Source organism: Terrapene carolina, unplaced genomic scaffold (assembly GCF_002925995.2).
Source record: "Terrapene carolina triunguis isolate 2854851 unplaced genomic scaffold, T_m_triunguis-2.0 Scaffold33891, whole genome shotgun sequence".
Classification (NCBI taxonomy): domain Eukaryota; kingdom Metazoa; phylum Chordata; order Testudines; family Emydidae; genus Terrapene; species Terrapene triunguis.
This window is the reverse complement of record NW_020698242.1, coordinates 13010971-13032402: the sequence shown is the minus strand read 5'-3', so window position 1 is coordinate 13032402 and position 21432 is coordinate 13010971. Positions and strand designations below refer to the sequence as shown.

General features: G+C 48.7%; 1 protein-coding gene across 1 annotated transcript in view; it reads right to left on the bottom strand.

Annotated features, from left to right (window-relative positions):
* LOC113409588 (acyl-CoA synthetase family member 3, mitochondrial-like) overlaps window positions 1-21432 on the bottom strand; it is a 65148-nt gene that overhangs the window by 27080 nt on the left and 16636 nt on the right. The window contains exons 4-5 of the mRNA XM_026663695.1: window positions 15500-15654; window positions 14453-14598 (exon numbers count right to left, since the gene is read on the bottom strand). Coding sequence (XP_026519480.1) covers window positions 14453-14598; window positions 15500-15654 — 301 coding nt within the window. The remainder of the gene's footprint in view (window positions 1-14452; window positions 14599-15499; window positions 15655-21432) is intronic.

The following is a 21432-nucleotide window of genomic DNA, read 5'->3' as shown; positions in this document are numbered from 1 at the left end:
CGGGCAGACAATGATGGTTATCAGTTGTAGTATGCTATTTTCTGCCAAGTGCCCAATATTGTCTGCTAAGCACCCAGAAGAGGCCGAGGGCTATCTGGGTGCTGGCAGACATGGGGCTGGCAGCCGTGGGGCTGCATTGCACCAGCCCCCTTGCCTTGATGATGATGGTTATCAGATGTAGTATGCGCAGGATGGGGCAACATTGCTACACAGCAGCAACCCCTTGCCTTTTGGGCAGTAGATAGTATATTACGACTGGTATCCATCGTTGTCATACTGCAGTGGGTATCAGATTGTGCAGTAGACCTGAAGGCTAACTGCCAAGCGCCCAGTATTTGCTGCCAAGCACCCAGAAAATGCCAAGGGCTATCAGTCATGCTGCACCGTCGTCTTAAGATGTAAAAAATAGATTTATTCTGTATTCATTTGCTTCCCCCCCTTCCTCCTGCTAAACCCAGGCTTTTGAGTTCAATCTTTGGGGGGGGGGCATTCTGTGTGACAGTTGTTTGTGTTTCTCCCTGATGCAAAGCCACCTTTCTTGATTTTAATTCCCTGTACCTGTATGCCATGTCGTCACTCGCCCCTCCCTCCCTCCCTCTCTCCCTCCCTCCCTTCTTCCCCTGGTCCGTCAGATACTACTTTCGCGCCTTTTTTCAGACCAGACGCCATAGCCAGCACTGGGATCATGGAGCCCGCTCAGATCACCGCGGCAATTATGAGCACTATGAACACCACGCGCATTGTCCTGGAAAACATGCAGAGCCTCCTGGACATGCCAAAGCCAAACCAGGACCAGCTGAGGAGGAGGCGATTGCAGCGCGGCGACGATAGTGATGAGGAAATTGACATGGACCTCTCACAAGGCACAGGCCCCAGCAATGTGGAAATCTTGGTGTTACTGGGGCAGGTTCATGCCGTGGACCGCCGATTCTGGGCCCGGGAAACAAGCACAGAGTGGTGGGACCGCATCGTGTTGCAGGTCTGGGACGATGCCCAGTGGCTGCGAAACTTTCGCATGCGTAAGGGCACTTTCATGGAACTTTGTGACTTGCTTTCCCCTGCCCTGAAGCGCCAGAATACCAGGATGAGAGCAGCCCTCACAGTGGAGAAGCGAGTGGCGATAGCCCTGTGGAAGCTTGCAACGCCAGACAGCTACCGGTCAGTTGGGAATCAATTTGGAGTGGGCAAATCTACTGTGGGGGCTGCTGTGATCCAAGTTGCCAGGGCAATGAGAGACCTGGTGATATCAAGGGTAGTGACTCTGGGAAACGTGCAGACCATAGTGGATGGCTTTGCTGCAATGGGATTCCCAAACTGTGGTGGGGCCATAGACGGAACCCATATCCCTATCTTGGCACCGGCGCACCAAGCCGCCGACTACATAAACCGCAAGGGGTACTTTTCAATGCTGCTGCAAGCCCTGGTGGATCACAAGGGACGTTTCACCGACATCAACGTGGGCTGGCCGGGAAGAGTACATGATGCTCGCGTCTTCAGGCAGTCTCTTCTGTTTCGAAAGCTGGAGGAAGGGACTTTCTTCCCAGACCAGAAAATAACCATTGGGGATGTTGAAATGCCTATCGTGATCCTTGGGGACCCAGCCTACCCCTTAATGCCATGGCTCATGAAGCCGTACACAGGCAGCCTGGACAGTAGTCAGGACCTGTTCAACTACAGGCTGAGCAAGTGCCGAATGGTGGTGGAATGTGCATTTGGCCGTTTAAAAGCGCGCTGGCGCAGCTTACTGACTCGCTCAGACCTTAGCGAAAAGAATCTCCCCATTGTTATTGCTGCTTGCTGTGCGCTCCACAATATATGTGAAAGTAAGGGGGAGACATTTATGGCGGGGTGGGAGGTTGAGGCAAATCGCCTGGCCGCTGATTACGCGCAGCCAGACACCAGGGCGGTTAGAGGAGCACAGCAGGGCGCGGTGCGCATCAGAGAAGCGTTGAAAACCAGTTTTGTGACTGGCCAGGCTACGGAGTGAAACTTCTGTTTGTTGCTCCTTGATGAACCCTCTGCCCCTCCCCCACCACCCTGTTAACTCTACTTCCCTGCAAACCAACCACCCCACCCTCCCCTACTACCCTCTCCCCTTCGAGCACCACTTGCAGAGGCAATAAAGTCATTGTTGCTTCACATTCATGCATTCTTTATTAATTCAGCACACAACTAGGGGGATAATTGGAAAGGTAGCCCGGGATGGGTGGGGGAGGAGGGAAGGAAAAGGACACACTCCAATTTAAAACTTTAAAACTTATTGCTATGGAAATCATCTAGGGTGGAGTGAGTGGGTGGCCGAAGGCCCCCCCACCGTGTTCTTGGGCGTCTGGGTGAGGAGGCAATGGGACTTGGGGAGGATGGCTGCTGGTTACAGAGGGGCTGTAGCGGCGGTCTCTGCTCCTGCTGCCTTTCCTGCAGCTCAACCATACGCAGGAGCATATCACTTTGATGCTCCAGCAGCCGGAGCATCGACTCTTGCTTTCTGATTACAAGTTGACGCCACCTCTCCTCTTCAGCCCGCGTTTCAGCACGCAACTTCTCCTCTTCAGCCCGCGATTCAGCACGCCACCTCTCCTCTCGCTCATATTGGGCTTTTTTAAAATCAGTCATTGACTGCCTCCACGCATTCAGCTGTGCTCTGTCAGCGTGGGAGGCAGTCTGAAGTTCAGTAAACATTTCGTCACGCGTCCTTCGCTTCCTTCTTCGAATATTCACTAGCCTCTGCGAAGGAGTAAGATTTGCAGCTGGTGGAGAAGGGAGAGGTTGTTAAAAAAGATACATTTTAGAGAACAATGGGTAGACTCTTTCACGTTAGATTTTGCTGTTCACAACATCACACAGCACATGTGCTTTCGTTACAAGGTCGCATTTTTCCTCTTATATTGAGAGTCTCCTGGTTTGGTGTGAGAGATCACTCACGCAGTGCCAGGACACAGATTTCAGCTTGCAGGCAGCCATGGTAAGACATATAGTCTTTGGGCTTTTTTAACCTTCTTAACATGTGGGGATGGTTTCAAACAGTTCTGCCCTCATTTCCCATACCAAGCACCCGTGCCATTTAAAATGGGTTTGCAATGTAAAAGGAGGGGCTGCGATTTCAGGTTTAACATGCAGCACAAACCCAACTAACTCCCCTCCCCCTCACACCCAATTCTCTGGGATGGTCACTTCACCCCTCCCCCCCACCGCGTGGTTAACAGCGGGGTATATTTCTGTTCAGCAGAGCAGGAAGGGGCACCTCTGAATGTCCCCTTAATAAAATTGCCCCATTTCAACCAGGTGACCGTGAATTATATCACTCTCCTGAGGATAACAAAGAGCGATAAGGAATGGATGTTGTCTGCATGCCAGCAAACACCGGGACCATACGCTGCCATGCTTTGTTATGCAATGATTCCAGACTACGTGCTACTGGCCTGGCGTGGTAAAGTGTCCTACCATGGCGGACGGGATAAGGCAGCCCTCCCCAGAAACCTTTTGCAAAGGCTTTGGGATTACATGAAGGAGAGCTTTCTGGAGATGTCCCTGGAGGATTTCCGCTCCATCCCCATACACGTTAACAGACTTTTCCAGTAGCTGTACTGGCCGCGATTGCCAGGGCAGATTAATCATTAATCATTAAACACGCTTGTTTTTAAACCATGTGTAATATTTACAAAGGTACACTCACCAGAGGTCCCCTGTGTGCCCTCAGGGTCTTGGGTCAGTTCGGGGGTTACTGTTTCCAGGTCCAGGGTGACAAACATATCCTGGCTGTTGGGGTAACTGGTTTCTCCGCTTCCTTGCTGCTGTGAGCTATCTATGTTCTCTCCATCCTCATCTTCCTCGTCCGCCGAACCCGCTTCCCCGTTTGCAGAGAGGGACTCATAGAACACGCTTGGGCTAGTGGTGGCTGCACGCCCTAGAATGGCATGCAGCTCCGCGTAGTAGCGGCATGTTTGCGGCTCTGCCCCGGACCTTCCGTTTGCGTCTCTGACTTTGTGGTAGGCTTGCCTTAGCTCCTTAATTTTCACGCGGCACTGCCGCGCGTCCCTGTTATGGCCTCTGTCCTTCATGGCCTTGGAGATCTTTTCTAATGTTTTGCCGTTTCTTTTACTGTTTCGGAGTTCGGCGAGCACTGCTTCATCTCCCCAGATGGCGATCAGATCCTGTACCTCCCGTTCGGTCCAGGCTGGAGCTCTTCTGCGATCCTGGGACTGGGACTGGGACTCCATCATGGTTACCTGTGCTGATGAGCTCTGCATGGTCACCTGTGCTCTCCACGCTGAGCAAACAGGAAATGAAATTCAAACGTTCGCGGGGCTTTTCCTGTCTACCTGGCCAGTGCATCTGAGATGAGAGTGCTGTCCAGAGCGGTCACAATGAAGCACTGTGGGATAGCTCCCGGAGGCCAGTAATGTCGAATTCCGTCCACACTAACCCAATTCCGACCCCCTAAGGTCGATTTTATCGCTAATCCCCTTGTCGAGGTGGTGTTAGGAAACCGGTTTAAAGGGCCCTTTAAGTCGACAGAAAGGGCTTCGTAGTGTAAACGTGTCCAGGCTTAAGTCGATTTAACGCGGCTAAAGTCGACCTAAACTCGTAGTGTAGACCAGGCCTGATTGACCTAAGCACTTATCCCATTCCATTGGAGATGGTGCTGCCTACTGGTACTAATATATTTTGAACAGGTAGACTTCTCCTAGTGAATTTTGGGAGCACTCAAGGTCATGTCATAAGTCACCAAAAATATGGCAAATACCTGAAAAGCCGGACACATTGTAGCATGTTGGGGTACACCCTGATTACTTGGGACAACATTTTCAAAAACACTTACATGACTTAGGAGCCTATGTCCCACTTCCTTTTTCTTCCTTCCCTTCTTGGGGAGAAAATATGAGGTACTAAAGGGCTCTTTAACCGAGCAGAGAAAGGCAGAACAAGAACCAATAGTTGGAAGCTAAAGTCACATAAATTATCATTAGAAATTTTTAACGGTGAGAATGATAAATCATTGGCACAAACTAACAAGGAAAGTGATGGATTCTCCATCTCTTAAGGACTTCAAATCAAGATTGGATGGCTTTCCGGAAGATATACTTTAGCCAAACAAGTTATTGGCCTCAATACAGGTGTAACTGGGTGAAATTTAATGGTTTGTGATATACAGGAGGTCAGACTTGATGAGCGAATGGTCTCTTCTTGCTTTACTCTCTACGCATCTACGAATTTTGAGTACTTAGGGAAAGTCTCATTGGCTTTTTCTGAAAATGGAACTTCGACGCTAAAGTCCCTGAGACACTTCTGAAAATTATACCCTGAGCTACTATCCTTCTCCCCCTGTTCCTTACATCATCAACTGTGATGATGGTGGTGTTTGCATGGAGCACACTTGCCCACTAGGAACTGGTCTGAGATGCAACTCATTCCACACAGGCCAGCACACAGCCATCAGACGGGAATGACTTTTTGCCATTATTGCTCTGGATTTGAACTGGTGACCCTAGTGGTGAAAGGCTCCTACAATCAATTCCAAGAGGCAGCTAGTCCCACTGTGATTTTAATATTGATTTTTCCAACTCTAATTAAAAAAAGGAACAAAGGATTGCTGTTCTTCCCATACAAGGCTGTGTACGATTCACAATCACGGCATGTGCTCCCAGCCTTGTTTTCATTTGGGTGGTTGTGGCTAGTTCTCTGAAAACATCCACTCAATGTGCAGCGGCACTCAAAAAATCAAACCGAATGTTGGGAATCATCAAGAAAGGGATAGATAATATGATAGAAAATATCATTTTGCCTCTATATAAATCCATGGTACACCCACACCTTGAATACTGCGTGCAGATGTGGTCGCCCCATCTCAAAAAAGGTATACTGGAATTGGAAAACGTTTGGAAAAGGGCAACAAAAATGATTAGGGATATGGAACGGCTTCCGTATGAAGAGAGATTAATAAAACTGGACCTTTTCAGCTTGGAAAACAGACGACTAAGGGGGGATATGATAGAGGTCTATAAAATCATGGCTGGTGTGGAGAAAATAAATAAGGAAGTATTATTTACTCCTTCTCATAACACGCAAACTAGGGGTCACCAAATGAAATTAACAGGCAGCAGGTTTAAAACAAACAAAAGGAAGTATTTCTTCACACAACGCAGAGTCGACCTATGGAACTCTTTGCCAGAGGATGCTGTGAAGGCCAAGACTATAACAGGATTCAAAAAGAACTAGATAAGTTCATGGAGGATAGGTCCATCAATGGCTATTAGCCAGGATGGGCAGGGATGGTATCCCTAGCCTTTTATTGCCAAAAGCGGGGAATGGGCAACAGGATGGATCACTTGATGATTCCCTGTTCTGTTCATTCCCTCTGGGGCATCTGGCACTGTCCACTGTCGGATGACAGGATACTGGGCTAGATGAACCTCTGGTCTGACCCAGTATGGCTGTTCTTATGGGGTCTTCCTTGAGCACAGCAGTGATTTCATATTGGGGGAGAAGGAGGTTTCTGCTCACATTACACTAATAAATAGCTCCATCAATTTATTTCCTATACAGCTAAAATAAAATTAATATGTAAAACAAGCCCCCAGTAGCTTGGAAGCTGGTTTATCACACTCCATCCATAAAGTGTCTTTTTGGTGTTAAACAAATATGATAAACCTTTGAAAATGGTCCATAAATGCTGGAAAATGCTGACAATGTGAATAGCAGCTACATGAACACAACATTATAATTAAAGTCTTCATGCAAAGACAATGACTTGAGCTTCTCAGGCCCATGTGGCATTTTAAAATAAAGATCAGACAGATTCTGAGCTCACGGCCGTGTAAATCAGGAGTAACTCCATTTGAGTCAGCGGAGACCAGAATTAGATTACAAGATGGTGAGTAAAAACCAGCATTGGCTTCCTTTTAGTACTGGTCAGAATTCAGGACTAGAACTGGGGAGAAACCCCTGCACCTTCCCCCTCAACACCTCCCAATTCATCCGCTCATGCATGTTAAGAAATGCTGGCAACATGCCCACACAGTGTCAGCTCAGTCAGCATCAGACAGGCTGCAGTCAGAAAGGAGAGTGACCCTATTATTCTTTCACCAGTTCTCCTCTGTTTAAAAAAGTTGTCAGCTCTTCCCAGATAAATTTAATTGGCCTTGTGGTCTACGTCCTTCGGTATCTGGGGACCTTGCTGCTGGTATGTGTGGTGGCGTCCTGGGAGAATTGAAACAGGCCAACGATAAGGCACTCAGCGATCTCACTGTCAACAATACATGGAGTCCCCGCTGTAGGAGCTATTAGCCGCCTCTGATCTAAACCTCCAATTAAAGTGGTGATTAGGCCCAGTGAGGCATTCTCGGTCCATGAATTATTCATTTCCCTTCACAGTAACAGCACCAGGGGGATTAGAATGAGAGCTGGTGAAAACAGAGGCATTTTAAACAGGGTTTTAACCATATACAAGCAAACATTTATCTTTCGAATCTTTCATCTTTTCTCCTTTTGAAAATACAGGCTCTCCCCCCTCTCTCCCCTGCACCTTCAGAGCTATGCTTCGGCTGGCAAGCAAACCCTCCCTTGAGGCCAGGCTGTCAGGGATGTTCCAGGTGGCATGACAGAGTTCCCAAGAGAGTGGCTTTTAGAGCTCTCGACCCCTCAGACACCAGCTATATCAAGAAGGGAGGCTGGGGGCCAAGTCACCTCTGAGGCAAGAGCTTATGGAAACTGCAAATAATGAAGCATTTTGCTCTTGCTATTGCTCCTGCTCTAAATCTAACGGGGATTGGACTTGTGCGTCTGCGTGTGTGTGTGTAGGGCAGGGGGAAGGGTTACTTTTAACACAGATATCTCAGTATGGTCAAATGGAATGTGGGCTGTTCAGAGGAGCACAGATCTGCCACTCACAGAGTCAAAACATCTCGGGTTGTGGCTTTTTAACACTTCCCCACTGCCCTCATATTTGCTGTGTTGGGGGGGGGACTTCAGCTCTCAATATGGCCAGAGAGCCCATGGACATGGTGGCCAAAATGCTGGTGAGCTGCCAATTCTTTGCTTATGCCGGCTCTGCCACCCTCACTGCCATCGGTGGGACGGCCCTGGTGGTTGCGACAGAGAGAAATGTCAGGGGAGAAAAGGCAAGGGTAAGCAAGGCAAGGCTCCAAAGGCTGCTGTCCTGGAATCTCTTCAATTTTCAGAGGAGTTTGCCACTTGATTTCCCCTATTTAGCAGAGTGATACATTGCTAATTTTTTAATAAAGACAGTAATAGCACCAGACAGCAGTACACTGAGGGCTGTCAACCTCTGTCTAGCTTTTGTCCCATGTAATGCTTTTGCTCATCTAAACCCTTTTTTAATATGTTTACAGATGCAGTTTCTTTGGGAGTCTGTTCTGCAGATCCATTACCCTCTGTATAAGGAAGTTTCCCTGAACTCCCTGAATGGCTGGTGCTTTCTGAATTTTGTATCCTCTGGAATAGTTATTATAACCCGAGTCCCTTGATTCTCCTGGCTGCTCTGTTCTGTACCTTTCCCAGTCCTTCAATCTTCTCCCTGTAATATGATGCCCTGACAGTGTCAGACCCTCCATGCGTGGTCTCTGCAGCCTTTTGTGCAGTACCAGTGTGATCTCCTCCTTTCAAACCTTACTAGCACTTGGATATATTACACTGCATCCGTTCCTAATCCACTGTTGCCTCTATTGTTTTTAGGTCTCACTGAATCCAGTGTCTCCTTTTTAGGACTGGCTGGCCCTCCCCGCTCCGTGTTCTCTAAAGTTTTGCCCACCTTGCAGCACACCCCCTTCCAGAGGTCAATGGTGAGCGTGAACAGGTGTGAGCTCAGCACTAATCAGTGCAGAACTCCCCCTTTTAATACCCCTTCGCCATAGGAACTGTCCCAATTAACCCCCACTCCTTTGTTACCAAGCCATTAACCTATTTATCCTGTTGAAAATTTCACCCTCAATATTGTACTGTGCCTGGATACCCTTAGACATTAGCCTTTAACGGGATACTGGATCAAAAGCCTTTTCAAAACCCAAGTAAATTAGCTCTCTGCTTCACCCACCTGCTTTTCAATTGCCAGTTCCTGAAATAAATTAATCAAACCTGTTTATCAGAATCCAGACCAAGTATCTCCAAGTAACCCATACCTGTCCAAGTCATCCCTTACTCTTCCCTCTACAGTATTTTCCAACACAGAGGTTAGACTGACAGGTCTGTAGCTGTCTATTTCTACCGCAATCCCTTTATATATGGAGATGTGTGTGTGCACGTGTGTGTGATCTGTTACTAAGACTTCTCCAGGCCTTGGCTATTGTCTCTGCTGGGGGTACTCTCATTATGCCCATAGGGTCAGTTTATTCTAGAGTGTCAGCAATCCAGCCATGGAGACTCTGTCTCTGGGTCTAATTATTCTCTTTCGCCTGTTCCGGTGTCACCCTCACTCTCACTTCTTTTTCACCTTTATCCCTTGGAAAACTTCTCTCTCATTCTGGTGGTTACTCTCACTTTTTCTACTGACTACAAAGGCAATGAAATCATCTCTCTCTCTGCCCCACCTTAAGGTATGTCTACACTATAAACTTAAGTCGACCTATGTTAGGTCAACTTGCAACCACCACAGTAATTGCTGCAGCGGTTCATGTCCACACTACCCTCCTTCTTTCGGTGGTGCACGTCCTCAGTGGGAGCACTTCCGCTAACTGAAAAGGGGGGCGGGGGGAGGGGGCAAGAGGCTCTCAGCTCTGCACACAGCTCCTTACCGGGAGCTCTTTGCCCAGGTCTGGTCGGTTGCTGGACTCCCAGTGGGGAGCCCGGAAAGCCTCCATGTAGCCGGGAGCCAGGATGCAGTCAGGTGCCTTGTTGCTGCTGCCCAGGCTCCTGGCGGGGAGCAGGGAGCCTTGGTGCAGCCATGGGGAGGACGGGGAGCAGCCCAGTGGGGAGTGGGGCATCCGGGCAACAGCCCGGCTGGGAGCTGGGAGCAGCCAGGCTCTACCTGGAGCCCCCGCCCCGCCCCAGGGTGACAGCCCAGCTTTCTTGTCAATTTCACAGCTCCTGCATGGAGCCATAAAATTGACAAGAATGAGAGCCAACAGCTGATGTAAGTAACCCAGTAGACACTGCCTCACCCTAGCTACACTGACATAAGCCCTACGCCTGTCATGGAGGTGGAGTTAGGATGTTGGCGTTGGTAGGGCACTTACATCGACAGGAGCAAGGCTGTAGTGTGTTGTAGCGGGGTGGCTACCTGCTCCTGCCCTGAAGAGCTTAAAACAGCCCTGGGAGAGGGCTGTGGTAGGGGAAAACCTGGACTGATTGGGGAAGTAGCCACAGCTGGGCCACGCCCCAATCAGGCCGCAGCTGGCCCTATAAGGAGGCTGTGGGCCAGGAGCAAAGGCAGTCTCTCTCTAGGCGCAGAGAGAGAAAGGCCTGGCTGCCTGGGACTTGACTAAGGTACTGGAGTAGAGCAGTGCTGGGGAATAGGGCAAGGGAGCCAGGGAGCTCCCACCTGGAAAACCCCCAGGCTGCAGGCCTAGCCAAAGGCCTGAAAAGGTACTGGGGTTGCAGAGGTGCAGCCTGGGGGTAGGTGGAGGCAGCAGGTTCAAACCCCCCTTGCCAATGATGAGTGATATGGACTGCAGTCTGCCCCAGAGTGTGGGGGCTAGATGAGGACTGGCAGTGAACATTGAGGCAAGGTGGGGACAGAGGGTGGGAATTCCCTTGCGAGGACAGCCCAAACAGTGTGAGGTACTGCCAGGGGGCAGCACCCAAGGGAGGGGGCACTGGGGTCCGGGAGGGATAGGGGGCCAGCAACAGGGGAAATTGACCTGCAGAGGGCGCTCCAACGCCTGGAACACTAGAGACCAGCAGGGGGCGCCGCAGGGGCGAGTCCCACATCGCTACATGTGTACACTTACATAGTTATGTCAACCTAAGCTGCCTTACATTGACCAAACTCTGTAGTGCAGACTAAGCCTTAGTGTTTATACTGTGCCCATCATTGTGGTATCCAGGCACCTCACAAAATTACAAAGTGTGCCCGTGACAAAATAATTCTCATACTTGCTCTGTCTTCTAGTCAGCAGGGACGAGATTTGGTGTAGGAGGGGGATGATCTCTGAGTGTGTTATTGGGGGACAGCAAGGTTGGAGAAGTGCATTTGCATTTTGTTCTGATCCGGAGTGATTTCCAGGTTCATCAGCCAGAGTCCGAGAAAGCTCCATCTCCTGTATGCATGAGGCTCCCTCCCAGGGGAGAGTTTTGCTCCAGTGGAATTGAGCTGTCGTGGGGAGTGATAATGATGCCTGGCAAGGTGTTCAGTCTCCTCAGGTAACTTGGGTGCCATAGACAACTTTGAAGATAGAAAACAACCGCCTGCAATTGAGACTGTACTCCACAGGCAGTCCATGCTGAGACGCTGAGCCCTGGAGCCATGTGTTCTTGGTGGCCTGTGCTGCTCAGCTGAGGGGGGGCTGTGTTCTGACCCAAGCTTCTCTCTCTCTCACCAACTGAAGTTGGGCCCTCCCCCACCTTGTCTCTCTAATATCCTGGGTCTGACATGGCCACCACTCTGCATACAACAATGGAAGACAGCGAATTTTACCTTTATTTATTTGGCCCAGTTTAGCTCAGTCTCCCTCTTAGGTACTGAAAACTACAACAGTAACAAGAAAGACAAAGAGGAAACATCACAAAGATTCAAAAGCTGTGTGGAGCAAAGGCAGGGGGAGGAAGATGCATCAGAAAGCAAATTTGGGCTATGTCTGGGCTGGCTAAGTAGGGCTGGCCACATTCATAACCCTCCATAGGCACCAAGGCCATTCAGCAGGAGATCAGCTGGGCTAACTGTCCTTCGAGTGAACGAACGCAATGGCATTCTAAGCCCCTCGGCTACATTGTGAAGGCTCAGTCACTTATCTGCCCAGAAGGGGGCGGACCTGGTTTAGTGATGATGTTACTCCTCAAATTCATGCTCACAGGTGAGAGGTTCTTTTTCTCGATGAATATGCAGTGACAGCACATTCTCAAACCAGGACCAATGAGACCTGACTTGTAGGGTCAGAACAGCCTCAGAGAGAAAAGCAGCACAACAACCCTTGTCCACAAGAAGCTGCTTGTGCTGAACCTTACACATTTAACCAACAGTGCTGGAGGGACAGATCAGAACTACTTCCAGCAGCAGCCTCCCATGTGGTGACCTCTAAAATTCATCTCCAACCTCCGTACATTCACAGAACCGGAGGTATTAGGTTGTAAAGGAGCAATACACCTGCACTAAAATAAGAGTGAACAGACATCCTATCTCAAGTACCCAGCCTTGTGCACTTTGCTAGCTGGGGGAGAATCTAACTGAGATACCAGACATGGATACAATTGGGGGACAGGCCCCTCCCTGGGACTCGCCGCAGAAGTGGGGGTGCTGGACTGATCCACCTTTTCCATCGAAGACTTCAGGTTGTGCTGGAGGCTCTGAAGAGCCTGAGCCAGTCTGTGACTGCTCCTCATTGAATCGAAACAAAAAGCAGCAAGCAGATTCTGTTAAAAACCAGTGAATCTGCAACAGATCATTCTAAATAAATAAATTCCACCTTGATGCAGCGTGCCTCTCTCCTCATCAGGAAGAGGTGGAGGAAGGTCAGATGATGCCCTCAGAACGAAGGGTGGATAGGCCCTTCAGTTACAAGGAAAGCAGGTTCAGAGAGCCCTCCGTCACTGAATGCAAAGCATACACCTCACCAATCTCTCCAGCAGGCCTGATTCTCAGCTGAACACTAGGCTTCCTGCTTGCTCATGTATTACAGGTTAACCTTTCATGGAGAAGGTCAAAGAGCCAGCCCTTCTCTTGGGAAGGCAGGAAAGTTATTAGCCAGGAGCTGAAGCAAAAGGCAAGACACAGAGGGCTCTGTCCTTCTGCTGTGCTGCAGTGCGGAAGCACAAAGCCTTTGGGAACAAGGAAGTGCTGTGCCAGAGGAGACAGATATAGACTCAACCTAGCCAGCAGTGTCACTTCTGTGGAGGTAAGCGTGTGAAGAACAGAGACAACCAGCAGGAGGGTCTATGCTGAAACTTGGTTTGGCTGCTTCCAGCAGCTCTAAGAGGAGCTGGAAAATCCCTGCAGACAGACAGGGGCTGACCCCTCTTTCTCAGACACCATTAGGCAACTGCTCTACAACACGTCCCTTGTGGACTATAAAGAGAGGCTCTTACTACGATTTACCTCTTTCTTTATCATACAAGTGCATTTCCCTTTATCACTGGAAAGTCCTAAAACAGCTGGTAAAAACATGTTACCAGGAACCCTTCAGTAAAAATGTTCTGCCACAGCTGAGTGAAGTCAGGACTGAGTTGCAGACGTTTTTATTTCTTTATGACAAACTGGGGCTACGATGCACATTGCAGCTTTCCACTCACAGCTCCGCCAGTGCATCCTCCCTGATATTACAGTGGCTACTCCCATGGTTCTACCCAGACACCTCAATCACCACTGGCAGCACCCCCATCCTAACCCCGCTTCCCCAGCTATGCCCATGGCACTCAATCCTGACAGGCAGCATCCCCCATCCTAGCTCTGGGTCCCTACACAGCCAGCGGTGACGTGGGGGGGCGCAGAGGGTTACATGCTCCCCGGGAGTGTTGAAGGCATTGTCCTTCTCATGCTGCACCCTACTCCCGGCACATTTCCAGCTTGCGTGGCCCCTCTCCCTGGTAGCCAGGCCCGAGTGGGGAGTGGAGGCAGTAGGATGGAGCCACTTCTCCTGCCGGGTGAGAGTGGCCGCTCCAGGTCACTGCCTCTGTGCAGTGCAGCAACTGCCTGCAAGATCCTGGCTGGGGTGGCAACAGTGGCCCGCGCAGAAGGTTACCCTGCCAGGGCAGGGAGAGCGCAGCAGCCCTGGACCTGGCACTGGGCTACTAGGGAAGACAGCAGCAGCAGGTTCCCTGTGCTGAGTTAGCGGCATTGTCTGCACTTCTCCCTCTGCTGAAGTGTCTGAGAGGGCCGGGGAACTCCAGGGAGAAACTGGAGTTCCCTGCCCAGGGACGGGGGCTGGCCCATGGGCACGTGCGCCCCACTCCTGCAGCCCCAGGAGCCAGCGGGATTGGCTGTCCTGGGCCAAGGAGGTGGGGCTGGAAGGTTCCTGCACCCGGAGTTGATGCATGGGCTCCTCTGAACCTTTACATTGGGCCCCCCCACTATTAACAATTATGGGTCGCCACAGTTCTGCGAATGCCCCTGAATCCTGACCAGCAGCACCCCCCTCATCCTACTCCTTGACCCCTCCTTCCCCTACAGCTTTGCCAATGCCCCCAGTCCTGACCAGCAGCTTCCTGCCTAACCCAGTCCTGTCCTGGGAGAAGTTTGGGTACGGACACACATTCTCCGAGCAGAAGAACAAAACGCATTTACAACACTAAAAGATAGGTTGGCACAAAGGTGTCTCAACCCTCTCCACCTTTCGAAGACGATTTATACCTGGGACACGAACTCCGTGCAAGGGGTTAGAAAGTGCCATTCCGATCTCTGTCATCCCGTACCTCTCCAGCAGCGTGTGTCCGGTGATGTTCTTCCACCTCTCCAGGACTGGCACAGGAAGGGCTGCCGATCCTGAAACCATTAACCTGTGCAAGGAAATGCCACGCGGTGAGCATCACCGGCATATTCTTTACCTAGAGAATTACTGCTGTAGTACAAGAAGCCTTTGCCCATCTGTAGTGCCTTGGGGAACCTCAGGCCATTCAGCAGTGTCAGAAAGTTACATCACCCGGCACAGACACAGCAGATCCTCCATCACTTGCAGTCTAAGTCAAGACTGGATGCGTTTCTAAAAAGAGACCCTCTAGCTCAAAGAGAACGTATGGTTGATATGGAAATTATTGGGTGAGGTTCTCTGGCCTGTGTTATGCAGGAGGTCAGACTAGAGGATCAGAACGACCCCACATATGAATCGCTCTTGCAAGGGATCATCATTCCCACTTTTCAGGGTGAGAAATTAAAGCCCGGAGAAGCGACGTGATTTGCCCAGCTTTGCAGAGTGGCGAAGTTTAGAAAAGAATCCTGCAGGGCCAGGCTTTAGCCAGGCACTCTGCCTGAACAGAACTGCCTACACGTCTGTGCTTTGGAGCCAGGACTGTGAGCCCATACGTGACGGATGGTTTTTAATAAGCAAGAGACAGCCTGCCATTGGCCTGGTCATTGGACTGAAGCAGAACCTGGTACCACAACTCGAGAGAATCCTAGAGAACCTGGAAGCACTACAGGAATGACATCATACAATCCACTGTGCTCACTGCTGGTGCTACCCTCGAGATGCTCTGCACACAGCTCAAACTTCTCCATTCCTCCATCACCCGCGCCCAGCCTTCTTCACACCCTCCCCTCGTAACATTTTCCACAGTGTTAGTGAGCCTTCTCCAGCCCAGGAAGGCTGGGACAGCGTGAGCGTATCTATTGTAGAGGATGTACTCCCTAGGTCTCGTCTGTAAGCCTCTTAGGCTGTGAAGACGGGCATCTTTGAGCTACCTGAAATTATCCCGGCACGTGGCACGTACGAAATCCTGGACAGAAGGCTGAGAGAAATGCCTGTCATAATGCTCCACAAGTCTGGAGTAAATAGTGGGGACCGCCATGAAGATGCTGATCCGTGGAGCTCTGGGGCTTAAGAACTTCTCCCAAACCTGGAAAGGAAAGAAGAAAAGGCACCTAAATACAAACTATGGAGGAGAATAGCCTTCATGTCACTGCCGCCACTGGCTCTTCCATACCACCTTTGGGAGAAGGCTCACAAGCAAGTACTTTACAAACCCTTCAAATAGCTATGTGAGCATTCCTTAGTACGATGTAAAGGGAAACTGAGGCAGAGGGCGGGAAAGTGACTTGTCCAATCAGAATGAGTCTATCAAGTGTGGTTTCTTATCTCTAACCCATACTGCTGCCTAATACTTATGAAAATGATGAACCCCCTGCATCCCTGCCATCTTGAACCCAATCTACTGTACAATGATGTCCAAAACCCCCTCCATTCTGACCCCCACACCATCAATCAACTTATTCTCAGAAGCACCAGGGGAATCTTGGCAGTGAATCACACCACTGCTTTCACTCTCTCAATCAGCCAATGTGGGATGATGTGTAGAAACTGTAGCTTCCAATAGCCAGCACCTTTTAGAACTGTTAACATGCACATGAAAATAAACATGTATGGCAGAGTCCATCCATTCCTTTAGGAAATACAGCCCTGGACAGTGCTATATGAAGTCACCAGCCTTTCAAAGCTCAGAGATCCTCTTCCTTCTTAAAGGGAAGAAACAGCATATTGACCACTACAATACACAAGGGTCTGAGCCAAAGTACTCGACTCACAGAGAGAAACTCTTGCAATGTGTATATGTGGGGGGAGGGAGAGAGGAGATCTCCTTTGCTGAAATGTTTATAAGTTTATAGATTCCAAGGCCAGAAGGCCAAATCCAGTCTTGATTTTAACATGGTCAGTGATGGAGAATCCACCTCATCTCTTAGTAAGTTGTTCCAATGATTAATTACCTCAGTGTTAAAAAATTGCACCTTATTTCTAATCTGAATTTGTCTAGTTTTACCTTCTGGCCATGGGATCTCATTATATCAGGGGTTCTCAAAATGGGGTCGGGACGCCTCAGGGGGTCGTGAGGTTATTGTGTGACTGTGTGTGTGGGGGGGTCACGAGCTGTCAGCCTCCACCCCAAACCCCGCTTTGCCTCCAGCATTTATAATGGTGTTAAATATGTAAAAAAGTGTTTTTAATTTATAAGGGGCGGTTGCACTCAGAGGCTTGCTGTGTGAAAGGGGTCACTAGTACAAAAGTTTGAGAATCGTTGGGTTAGATCTTTGTTTGCTAGACTGAAGAGCCCTTTATTACCAAGTTTCTGTTTTCCATGTAGGTATTTATAGACTGTGATCAAGTCACCCCTTCACCTTCGCTAAAGCTAAATAGATTGAGCTCCTTGAGTCTATCACTCTAAGGCAGGTTTTCCAATCCTTTAACCATTCTCACTGCTCTTCTCTGAGCCCTCTCCAACTTATCAACATCCTTCTTGAATTGTGGACACCAGAACTCAAGACAGGAGTCCATTAGTGGCTGCACCAGTGCCAAAGACAGAGATAATACAACCTCCCTAACCCTAGTCAAGATTCCCCTGTTTATGCATCCAAGGATCACGTTAGCCCTTTTGGCCACAGTGTTGTACTGTCTCATGTTCAGCTGATTATCCACCATGACTTCCAAGTCCTGTTCAGAGTCACTGCTTCCCCATCCTGCAAGTATGGCCTACACTCTTTGTTCCTAGATGTATGACCTTACGTTTAGCATATTGCAGTGGTTCTCAAACTGTATTTTCTTTCAGGTCATTGATAACAAATATTAAATAGCATAGGGTCAAGAACCGATCCCAGCAGACACCACTAGGAACACAGCTGCTCAATTAGGATTTTTCCATTTACAATTACATTTTGAGACCTATCAGTTAGCCAGTTTTTAATGCATTTACTGTGTACCATGTTGTTTTTGTATCATTCTAGTTTCTGAATCAAAATATCGTGCAATACCAACTCAAATGCCTTAAAGAAGTCTAAATATATTATGTCACATTACCTTTATCAACCAAACTTGTAATCTCATCATAAAAGATATCAAGTTAATTTGACAGGATCTATTTTCCATAAATCCATCTTGATTGGTATTAATTATAGCACCCTCTTTTAATTCTTTGTTAATCAAGCCCCTTATCAGCCATTCCATTATTTTGCCCGGGATTGATGTCAGACTGACAGGCCTATAATTACCTGGGTCATCTGCTTTACCCTTTTAAAATATAGGCACATTACCTTTCTTCCAGTCTTCTTGAACTTCCCCAGAGTTCCAAGACTTATTGAAAAATCAACATTAATTATTCAGAGGGCTCCTCGGTCAGCTCTTTTAAAACTCTTGGATGAAAGTTATTCAGATCTGCTGATTTAAAAGTGTCTAGCTTTAGAAGCTGCTCTTTAGCATTCTCCTGTGTTACTGTTGGAATGTAAAGTATTCCATCATATTATATGACTTCATCATCCAGCTTTTTCCCAGATACAGCACAGAAATATTTATTGACCTGTTCTGCTTTTTCTGCATTATTAATGACAATTCTACCATTTCCACATATACTTTAAAAATGTCTTACATCCTTAACGATGCGGTCCATAGATTTTTTTCTTGTCCCTTTGCTTCCTTTATCCATTTTCTACAATTCCTAGCTTCTGATTTAATTAATTACTATCAACATCCCCTTTCTTCTATTTGTTTTTATATATAATTATTTGTATAGCTACTTTCACTTCTCTACCAAGCCAGGTTGATTTTTACCACTGTGGCCTTCTTTCTCAGCTGTGGGAGTGTGGCTTTTTGATTATCTAGTAAAGTGTTCTTAAACAATTCCAAATTATCATTCAAATTTTTCTGTTTCAATTCTCTGTCTCAACTGACTTGGCTCAATTGTTTTCAGCTTTGTGAAATGGGCCCCTTTCAATTTTAAATAAGACGTGACCCTCACTGGAAATTAACCTCTGACGACATCACAGGAACATGCTCTTCCTGTATATCCTGACATTCCATTGGTTTGAAAAATATTCCATCAAAGACTTCTACTAAGATGCAGCCACAGTCTAACTAGACGGATGGCTCAGTTTGGGAGCCAGCAGAAGAAGCTTTCACTAACCGCATCCCTCCTAAAGAAACACTCAAAAAAAGGACAAAAAGTCTTTGATTACCTGTCCTACTAACACTTGGAAACTACAAACTGGGGCAAATTCAAGGACCTGGCTATGGCAATGTGTGAATGACTCAAAGGGCTCTAGGACTGGCCGAACATCTCCACCTGGGACCGTTTGGAAGTGGTGGAGGAGAGGCCTAAATACTTAAATGTGGCTAACTTTCCTGCCACATTGCTACTTGTCCCCCTTGCTGAGCATTCCCCAACATGGGAGCAGAACAAAGCCATCAATAAATAAAAGATTGTTGCCAGCTCAGCTTTGGGGATAGCAGGCTCCTTCCCTCCTTTCTGGATTTTGCCCTGTTGTTGATAAATGTATTTCTTAACAGCTCCTGACAACGCCTGCCTCCTCTCCCCTCCCTCCCTTGGCGTGCTCAGCCGCAGAGAGGGGCATGCGGTGGGGAACAAAAGCGTGAATTGATTGAAGGGGAACAAGTGATTCTCCTTTATGCTGTGACCCTGGATGGCAGTGCTGCTTGGCTGCTCTCCCCTCAGTCCTGCTCTCTGGCTCAATTTCATTACTTTCTACTTCACGAACCCCCTCCGCCCTTAACCCCCCCCCCCCCCCCCACTTCGCTGCCTCAGAACAATCTGGTCTGTACAACAATACAAACCATGTTGTTATTGTTAATATCACAGGACACGTTTAACAAAGGACTCAGCCCCACTGAACTAAAGGGAGCGTCTTCCCGTCCCAGAGAGCGCTTGGCAGGAGGAGTTATAAATGCACAGGTTAGAAATCCACCAGATACAGTGGAACCTAATCTAAAGGGACCTCCTTCCTTCTGCCGTTACAGGACTCGGGGCAATAGCACCTGAAAAGCATCAGGGGAAAGCGAAGTGGGAGGAGACCAAAGCCATGGAGCAGAGGAAGTGATTCACACCCTGTGTGGGGAAATGTTCCACTCCGTCACTACTGAGTCTTGGGTAAAGGCTCCTCTGCAGCCGCTCCGTGTCTTTGGGAAGGAGAGAAAACTACCAGGCTCTACAGATGTGCCCAGCCCAGGGAGTTGCACTGGCGAGTGCGCAAGCCCAGCTCAAGCAATGAGCCGTGGAAGAGGGGCCTTGGGGAAATGTTGAGAACCAGAAGCGATGGCCACAGTGCTGGGAAGGGCAGCGGGGGCAAGAAAGTACATTTTCCTTCGTCTGGCAGGCCACAGATGGAAAGGGGAGTGACAGGGTGGGGGCCATGGGAAGGAAGCAACACATGCCTAGCTGGGGTGTCACAACCCCACTCCCTGGGCTCAGGTAGCTGCTGCCACCCCCAAGCTTTGCACTTGGATATTTTATATCGTGTCCTCCCCTCACTCTGCTCCCTTATTCCAAGGAGCATGTCGCAGGAGCTCTTTGAAGGTCACTGCAGGAAAAGCCAGGCGCCACAGCTCCCCTTCAGACTTCTTACTGTGTTACTTACACGTTAATCCAATGAAAGAGCTCGGTTCCTGTTCATCTACAGGGGCCGTCTTTACACTCTCAAGCACGACAGAGTCTTATTATAGATCCCAGGTCATGCTTCCTTCTCAGAAGCTGCTGGGTCCTATGTCCTCCGAACTTAGTCTCGATGCCCCCTTCCCAACCACACAGATCTCTGAGCTGTGGGATCCACCACTGCTACTCAGTCAAAAAAATAAAACAGTTGAGGAGGATGGATCTGAAAAGCCTCATTACCTGAGGCTATCAATCACTCCTGGGATCTAGAGAGTCTTGTAAGCTGCCCAGCTTTGCTCTCCCGGCATATGGCATCCTCCGACGCCCTCCAGTTTAGAGCAGTGTAATCAATCTCTCCCTCGCCGTTATCCCATATGTCACTGTCACCACATCAATTCTGGGTGGACAGGACACTGACAACCCCTCGTTTTACTTTATTTCGCTCACCTGAATGATCTGTTCAAACCCTCCGGACGCAAAGTGTTTCTAAAAACAATGGGGTTTTGGTACACATTGCACTGGACTTTGGGGCTGCTGGACTTCTGCTTTGCCTGGGACCACCAGACATTAGAGACCCGACTTTCATTGGTGCTGAACACATCTGGTGTCCACGGACTCTGGCTGGATTTGTGGCTGCTCAGCATTTCTGAATGTGAGACAGTTGGTTTTTAAAATATATTAGACATGATTTAAAGAGGAACCAAAAGTGATACTGGTTTAAAAGCCCACCTATAGACAGGTGGAGAATATGTCCATCTTAGGGTTTTCCCTAGGGCCTTTCACTGCTGTTTCCTCCGAGTGTTGCTTTTCCTTTTCAGTTGTTTTTGCCTTCTCATGTGACTGTTGCCCCCACTCCTAAATCATCACAAGAAGATCCTCATTAAGCTCCACCACCCTGAAACACCTGATAATCCAAAAAACAACTTCATGTTTGAATCCAATCTGAACAGTGACATCTTTCCAACTGTGCAATCAGGTTATAGGTGGACGGACGCCGGTTTAGCAGCACTGACATGGGGCTTCTTGATACAGCTTGCGTTACAAATGCACTGCCTCCTCATCACTAGCAGGAGGCTCAGAAATTCCCAGTCAACAAGGTACTTTGGCATGAACTTAATGGGACTGCTCACATGCTTGAAGTCAGGTACGTGCTTAAGTACCCTGTTGAACTGTGCTGTATTGATCAGCCTTCAAGCTTATCAATACTGCACAATTCACAAGGTAAAACGCCCGTCTCAGCCCAAGAAC